General features: G+C 45.3%; 1 protein-coding gene across 1 annotated transcript in view; it reads right to left on the bottom strand.

Annotated features, from left to right (window-relative positions):
* Positions 1–750: 750 nt before the first annotated feature.
* The window catches only part of wdr20a (WD repeat domain 20a), a 36,895-nt gene continuing 29,265 nt past the window's right edge, over positions 751–8,380 (bottom strand). The window contains exons 2-4 of the mRNA XM_036542389.1: positions 4,422–4,604; positions 2,414–3,733; positions 751–1,723 (exon numbers count right to left, since the gene is read on the bottom strand). Of these exons, the coding sequence (XP_036398282.1) occupies positions 1,670–1,723; positions 2,414–3,733; positions 4,422–4,604 (1,557 nt within the window). The 3' untranslated portion in view covers positions 751–1,669. The remainder of the gene's footprint in view (positions 1,724–2,413; positions 3,734–4,421; positions 4,605–8,380) is intronic.

Genomic DNA, 8,380 nt, shown 5'->3' with positions numbered 1-8,380 from the left:
ATATTTTAAATACTCATCACTGAAAATTTAACCTTTATTCAAGCCCCTCTGGGTGATAAATCTGTACCTGCTGTGGACAAACATCTTCCAACATGAACAGCACAAGCACAAGTCGTGTTGTCAACCATGTCTTTTCTCTTTAATGAGGAAAAACAAAGTGAAATGTAAAACTGGTACAGCCACTCCGCGGTCATTGTCACCTCCTTGTAGTGTGCAGTCACTCCACTCTTTGATGCCACTGACAAAGATTGAAAGTCACAAAAAAGAGGGTACATTAAAACTGTTTTAATAGTGTCACACGAAAAAAGGTCCTATTGCTGAACCTTGAACCTAGTAGTTCCTAGTGGATGCTACTTAACGTTACATTGAATAGCATTGCTGATGTTAAGCAAAATATTAATTCTTGTAATTTTTTTTAGTCTACCATAGACTTCCTGAGCTTCATATATTTGCGGAGTTTGACTGTTCCTCTGCCCCATCGATGTACATTTTCTGAATCTGTAACAATAAGCATTTGAGCTTCACCTTGGAGATAAGAGCATTTGATACAAAGACCTCCTATACCAAACATTTAATTAAGAAAAATACATCTGAATGATCTTTTGTACAACAGAAGAGAAAAACAAAAACCTGCATATTCAGGATTGTTTTAATATTATTAATATGTATATTTTCTGCATTAGAAATATTACTCTTTTCCTTTAATGAAGATGAATTTCCACTAGTGTAATGATCATTTGTTTTTGCCCCATCAATCACTGAATAACAATTTTATACATATAATACAGAGCAGGTTTTAATTTGAAACAATATTAAAATAAATGCTCAATAGATAAAAAGGTTTCAATCATTTAGTATTTTCTCCACCTTGTAACTGTCTGGGAGTCCTTGCACACCCCAAAATTGTAAAGCCATTCTCTTCTAACAAACTATTAAGTGCAAACAATGTTTCTTTTTTTTTCTTTAAAAAAAACTATCCAGCATCCAGCTTTCAGATTTAAAATTTCAAGCCAGAAGATAATGACTTGCCATAACCCAAGTGCATCCAGGCTGCCCTCAAATGTTTTCTTTTTTTTGTTCTTTTATAGTAGTTAAGTAAAACAACAAAACACATCAGTGCAAAATACTCAAATGGTGAGATTCTAATGTTAACGAAAAATGCTCTCATTTTTAAAAGGGTTTTGGATGGAGGCAAATGGTTCCTTTCCCGTGGCTCTGTCCACTAATCAGGTGTGATGAGACTGTACCACATTCCAGGGTAGTAAAGACAGACTGCAGGAAAACAGAAGCCAGACTGGTTTACTTCCATCTCTGTCTAGTGCCAACTCCAGTGAAAGACCAGAGGGAGGAGACATAAGGTGAGGGACTGAAGTGGTGGTGGTGGTGGTGGAGGTGGCGGTTTGAGTGGCGCTGACTGAAAATAAATAAAAGCATTACTGAGACACTGTCAGCCGCTGTCCAAAATTGCACCTCATCCTTTCCGTTTATGCTTCCAGACTTCTGCCAAACACTGGGCCGTTTCTGTTCAAAGCGAAAAGAACCAAAAACGGGAAAAGAAACCAAGAAAGAGAACAGAATCTTGCAATGCTGTGCGGGTGAAGGCCAGCATCAGGCTGTGGCAACATTACGTCTCTGTGACGAGGGTCTCTTAGCAGCAGAAACACGGTGGCTATACTACAGTCCCACTAGGTGAGTTGGCCTGGTTTTGGGAGGACAATAAACCCTAGAAAGGAAAACAAGGAGAGGTGCATTTGGACAACTTGAAACGAACAGATTTATTCAGTCCCCCTTGCCTGTCTCCTTCACCCTCCCCCCACTTCCACTCCCCCTTACAAGGGCCCTGCCATGGGAGTCCTCCCAACACTAGGAGGTGACATCTAGTAATGACACTCCATGTGGATATGACATTATAATGGAGTGTGTTGCCTTTGGTCTGATCGCCCCAGTGCATGGAGCTCATTGAAGCCATGTGTTAAGACACTTCTTGGTAATGTAGCTGCTCCTCTGTATGTGGTCTTGAGGGGAGAGGGGACAACGTGGACACAAACGTTGTGATTTCTGACCAGCTGAAGCTACAGGCCGCAGCTGTTTTTTCTCCATTTAAGATCGACCTCTGAGTATGGAGCTTACCTTGGATGTCACACTTGTTCAAGTGTGTTTACAGCACTAGACTGCCAAAGTGATGTCATAAGCTCTGTGCAGCTGTGCATGTGGCCGATATGAAATGCGATTGGTGCATGTAGACATGTTTGGTTTTGAGTCTAGGCAATACATTAGGAACAGCTGGTCCTGCCAGGTGAAACAGCTATGAATATGTTTATGTGTTGGGGGAAAATACACTCTCAGGACGGTGTACTTTACCTATCTTTACCAATTTAACTATCTTTACCTTTCAGTTTACCAAAGAACTTACCACTTTGCCAGGCCTTGCCCATGTGCAAATAAATCCCTCTTGGCAGGCTGTGACTATACAGTCCTCAAGAAATATCAAGACAGTGAGTCTTTCATGTGCTATCTTTTTACAGATGAGGGGCTCTAGCAAGGGTATGTCTTCCATGCGGGGACAGAGCGTGGTCCCCAGCGTCTTAGCGGGGTCCGTTTTGGTTTTGGCTAGCAGGTTGAGCTTGTCGCTGCTTTTGCTGCTGATGTGGCCCATGCTGTGGTTGCGCTTGTGGTCCTTGTCGTGGTGCCGCTCCTTGCGGTCATGCAGCGAGAGCGTGGCGAACTTGCTGACGCCTGCGGCGATGGCGCCATCCACAGCGCCGCCCTTGCTGTTGGTGGCGGCAGCGGCTGCGGAGTGCGGCAGGCTGTTGGAGCGTGGCAGCAGCGTCGGCAGGGAGTTGCCGGGCGTGCTGGCGCCGCTGTTGCTGCCATTGGTGCCAGGGTTGCTGCCTATGACGCCGCCAACGCCCCCACTCCCCGACCCCCCTGCTGGGGGGTTATTGGTGGCGTTCATGACGTTGGTGTGTGTCCTCGTTCGGGACAGCGGGAGGTGGGGGAACAGGATGTCCTCCGTCAGGTCCCACAGGCACAGCTGCGTGTCCTGCCCCACCGAGCCGAAGCGGTACGTGACGCTGACCGGCCGGCTGTCCGTGGAGTTGCGCTTGGAGAGCCGTGACTGCGTGCTGTTGGCCCGCTCGCGGCCGAAGTGGATTTGGTCCTGGAAATCCTCGTCACTACCACTGAACTCCAAGGGGTCGCTTTCCTCCACACTGGTCGTGTAGTGGTCGAACGCCACCACGCTCACCCACGACTTGTGCCCGTGGCCCCGTGCGATCACCCGGCAGTCCAGGAAGGACCAGACAGTCACCAGGTCATCCTCGCCGCCTGCCACGATGTACTTGCCATCAGGGCTCCAGCAGACACACAGCAGTCCACCAAAGTAGCTCTTCATGGTCCCGTGCAGCTCCACCGAGTCAAAATTAAACACCCGCAGAAAGCCATCCTGGCTCACGCACGCCAGGAACTTGCCATCGGGCGAGAAGGCGAACTCATTGAGTGCGCCCTCACCCACCGTCCATTTCAGCAGCGGGTTGCGTGTGGACTTGCTTTTGCAGGTGTGCACAGCGTAGCTGTCGCCCTGCTTCAGCAGCTGGTAGTGCGGCGCCGTGGTGCCGCATGTGTGCTCCACATTGTACAGGTACATGCTACCACTGGAATGTGCCACCAGGAAGAGCGTCTCTGAACCTGGCACCCACTTAACGCATGTTACCCGCGACTTGTCTATTAGTCTCTGATGGAAATGAAGAGTAAAAAAAAAGGAGGAAGAGAGGGGAAAAAAAACAGATGTTAACTTCTGTTATTAAGAATAATTCGACAAGCCCTCCATTAATTGCATTTTTAATGGAAATGTCAGCAGACAGATTAAATTCATGTGCAGTGACATAATGACTTTCTCCCCTATTGCTGCCTGCTCTGCTAATCTGTGCTGCTTCAGCAATCTAACACAGAGGTTCAATTAGCACAACTTTAAATTGAAACATGCAAAATGACCCTTAAGCGACTGACAATGCGATACTCTTGATTAAAGGAAATGGTTGCCTGCAAACTATGTCGGTCTTGGTCTCAGTGTTGGGCTCTTTGGTCATACTTTCTGAGAGGACATGCTTTGTGTTCCACGCAAACTGCAAAGGCTTTGACTACTACACAGTCCTTTCCTTTCATCCCTCAAGAATGACTACAGCACATAAAAGACCACATTTCCCAGCATTCCCCCACAGCTGAAACACTACTCCATACTGACAGGCCTCATGTTGGTGTCTCCACCTGCCAAAATTGACACTATTAACTGAAATCCTTCAGGGAGAGAATAAAAGCGAAGCTACATTCAAAGAAGTGTTCAGTATAGATGTACCAAAGCACACACAGCTGAAATGACAGGGCAAACTGGAACGGGGTGTGGGGCATTCCTCAGCACTTACTTCTTCATTGAAGAGCTTGCTGGTCTCCTTCTTGATGGGGTCGATGAGCTGCACCTGGCCAGCGGAGAAGCCCACCAGCAGGGACACGCTCTCAGCCGTGGCCGTCAGGTGGTTGAAGTCATGGCAGGTGGGCTGTGTTCCCTTGTATATCCTTTTGTCGATAGGCTTGCTCAGGTCAGCAGCCTAGAGTGCAAACCACACACAAAACCCCTATACTGATCTTAAGTGTTGGCTAGGGTTTAACTATTTTCTGTCTTAACAAAGACACATCACCATGCTATTATCAAGTAGCTGTGGGGAGTGGAGATTAAGGACACGTGCGAGACAGTATTATGGTTCTAACAGTGTTAACTCCAGCTGCATCAATAGATAACATACAATCTTAGAAATATAAATCATCCTGGATGAAGACATATGCTGAGCATATAAATAATGTAACGCATATGTATCCAAATGGAGATATCTAGACAGGAATTTTAAAATAAAATTATGCTTACCAATTGGACATACCAGAAATACTTTGCAGTCAATTGTTTGCTAAATGCACCATGTACTGAATAGCACTGAAAAACATTTAACATTGAAAGACTGACGTATAGTTAAGGGTGTAGTTTTAATAGTCTTATGTCAATCTATGGATGAAAGGGAAAATTAGCAGGACATCACATCCTAAACAGGCTTAAAATGTGGCACAACCGGCAAATCTGCCTGCCTTGGAAATCTGAGGTGCCTTTGATGAGGGCACAAAGACAGCACTGCATGATACCGCAGTCAACAGGAAAGCGTGAAAAGGCAGCCAGGCAGGGAGCCATAAACACAAGGTCAATAACTCTTCATTCATGCAGTTAGTGCTGCTCGTACCGGTGAGGCAGTGTGTGAAATAACTGCCGCAAACAGAAACTAGAAAGCATAAAAGGATGAAAGCATCCTGACCACATGATACTTCACATTAATGCTGTGTGTTTCTCAATCGGGAGCCGGGCATTCATCTTCAGTAGGCCTGAGCTGTTACATTATGCATATGGTTTATCTGCTTAGTGTATGCCCTTATCCAATACACTTACAATGGCTCACATTGGAATGTTTGTCCACTATAACATAATACCTGTCACAGTTTAGGTACTGCACCCTGCTACACTGTAGAACAGTGAGCTACCTGGGATTTGAACATGGAGCTTTTCAGGTTTTAAGTCCAGTTTATTAGCAACCGTGTTATGTTGCCACCCTGACACTTCCATTAAAAAATGACCTGCAGCAACTACAGCCCAAAGACTGAGAGCAGAAACACTTTGGTCCTTACTGACTGGAACCCTACACATCTGCACTGGAATCTGCTGTATACAAGGCAGTGGCCTCAGTTCTCTTACCTTTCACTGTAAGACACCAAAAACAGTAGTTGAACATTGAACCAGAGTGACCGTGTCTTCAGGGGACCGGACATTGGGGACTTCCCATTACCCCCTTCTCATCTTCCTGTCTTTGGTACAGAAGTGTGATTTGATTGTAATTTGAAGTCCTTCAATGCCTGTTTTCACATATGAACGCTGGACAATGTCTGGAGAATCAGGTCCAGACCTTGTCCGGATTTGCCCTTTCACACATGTAGCACACAACAGGAGATTGTCTGTCTTCTCACCTACTGGAAATACTCCGGTTTGGTTTAGGCGAGGGGTGGCACCTGGGTAGAGCGTGCAGGAGGCAGGACATGACGCAAAAAGTACGCTGCGGAACTGGCAGTAGCTGTATTCGAAACCACCTACTGCATACTGTGTACTGCGTACTACACAAGTACAGTCATCCGCCGTTTAAGGTCCATTCGGACAGCGTCCCTTCGCATATACGTCCGTAGTCCCAAAGGTTATAATAAAGTTTAAAAATCCTGATTGCAGAACGGGACGTAGCGGACGTAACCGAACGTAGTGAAAGCAATACTTCCCGAACGCAACACGTGTCTCATGGAAATAAACCGATTGCGCTGCCGGGCATATAATAGTACAGTACACAGTATACCATATACTGTAGTTTGTTTGTGTGTCTTGACTGCGGCAAAAATAGTCAGACTGAGGACCTCTAGCTAAATTTCTCGCTGCGATATTGCGATATTGAATGAGTAGAGACACAATAGAGTTACAGAAAACTTTATTCGCTGTCCAGTATCCTTGTGTAAGTGTACAAACAGAAAAATGACGCCCTCTGTTCGAGTCCCAAAGTAGGAACTAGGCGATCGCCGGCTGTCTTGTTTTATTTCCCATTGCCGTCTCTGCTGACGGAGCCGCGGTATTTAAAAATGGTCTCACGCAATGAGTTGTGCTGAAATAGCACACCTCATTGTAAACCACATTTCTCTCCCTTCCGCCCTTCCGTCTCCATAAGCTTCCCCTTGGATCTGTCTTGCTATAATAGGCTGTATAAGGGCCCACTACAGGTCCTCGCCCCCTCTGCAATGAGCCATCAGCTGCGCCCCTGGTGTTCACACAACGTCCAAATCACATAACGTCCCATTTCACAGAACGTATCGTGGACGTTAAGCAACGCATGGCTGTATATACTGTATACCGCATGCTATTTTTCAGTGTAGTACCAAGTATGCGACCACTTGTAGTATGTTACATTGTCGCGTGAAATCATTGTGGATTTAAATGTCCAGATTTCCTCGTGGTATTTTCCAGTTAGACGCCACTTGCATTCTCACGAGTGAAAAGTATTGACAAGTTCACGAAAAGTATTCACGAGTTGAAGCATTTTCAGGTTTTTTTCTATTGTCTTTTTTCTAATGTCTTACCTTTCGGTGGTACGGGCACATAATGTGGCACGGAGGAGGAGAAGGCGAACATAGCTATTGTACTTTTGGGTAGACTATAAAAAAATATCATACATAGCATATCATACATACCGATACACATAATTTATTATTAATTACACATTTATTATAACAGGAAGGTAAGTTTTTGTTGTTCGCTATGTAATGTTAGGTCACCAGTTCACCTCACTATATCTATCACTATTTCTTAGCTACAGCTTAGCTAGCTACTAACCAGATAATAAACTACTAACCAACGTTATTAAACATCATAAGAGACAAGTTTTGGCAGTATAGCTATATCTATCTCTTTAATGATCCTTAGACTCAAAATAACATGTTTTTGGACATATCTGCAATATCAACAGAACAGTGGAAAGCAATCTACAGGCAAGCAGAAAAGAGTACAAAGCAGATGCTTGTATTCTTCCCGTTTCGCACCAGTCGCATGATAGTGGGCATGTTGATGATGTTTCTAAGTCCTGAGGCTGAGGCTTACTGCAGGTAGCTGTAAAAAGGCTGTAGCTCCTTCAAGCCTGCAACTCTCACAAACTCTTAACTTAAAACATTATGTTTAAATTTATGTAAAGCATGTTATCGCAACTTTGCATTTCACAAAGGAAGTAATTTGACCCCCTGGTACCCAAATATTTGCTTGTGACTTTATCTTACTTTTTCACCGTGTTGGAGGGCTATGCGTGGGTCTCCAAAGACTGGAAAAGCAGTGTTTCTGTTTAAAGGAGATATTCCCAGCTCCTGCAGAAGAGCTACTGTCCCGTCTGAAGGGTGTGTGCAAGTAAGGGGCAGAGTGCCTCTGTCCACACCTGGGACCACAGTCCACAGCGGACCCTTCATCTCGCCAGGGTACTCCCAAATCCTGTTACTGTGCAACAGCTCCTTACTGCTGCCTGAAAGCCGGTGAAGTTCACATCGTTTGACTTAGGGCTGTCATTATTAGCAACACGCCAAACATGGCTGTACAAGGACTACTGTTTTTGCCACCAAAGCATGAGGGGTGTCTGAGGACCAAAAAGCTCCATTTCACACGTGAGACATCACTCAGGCTTATAGCACTTTAATCTCTGCTGTTGGACAGTACAGAGGCCCTGGATTGTTACTGTGCAGATGACTCTGCACTGATGATGTTCAGATGGTAGGC

The sequence above is a fragment of the Megalops cyprinoides genome, chromosome 12 (genome assembly GCF_013368585.1).
Source record: "Megalops cyprinoides isolate fMegCyp1 chromosome 12, fMegCyp1.pri, whole genome shotgun sequence".
NCBI lineage: Eukaryota > Metazoa > Chordata > Actinopteri > Elopiformes > Megalopidae > Megalops > Megalops cyprinoides.
The sequence above is the reverse complement of the archived record's forward strand: the minus strand, read 5'-3'. Positions and strand labels throughout refer to the sequence as shown.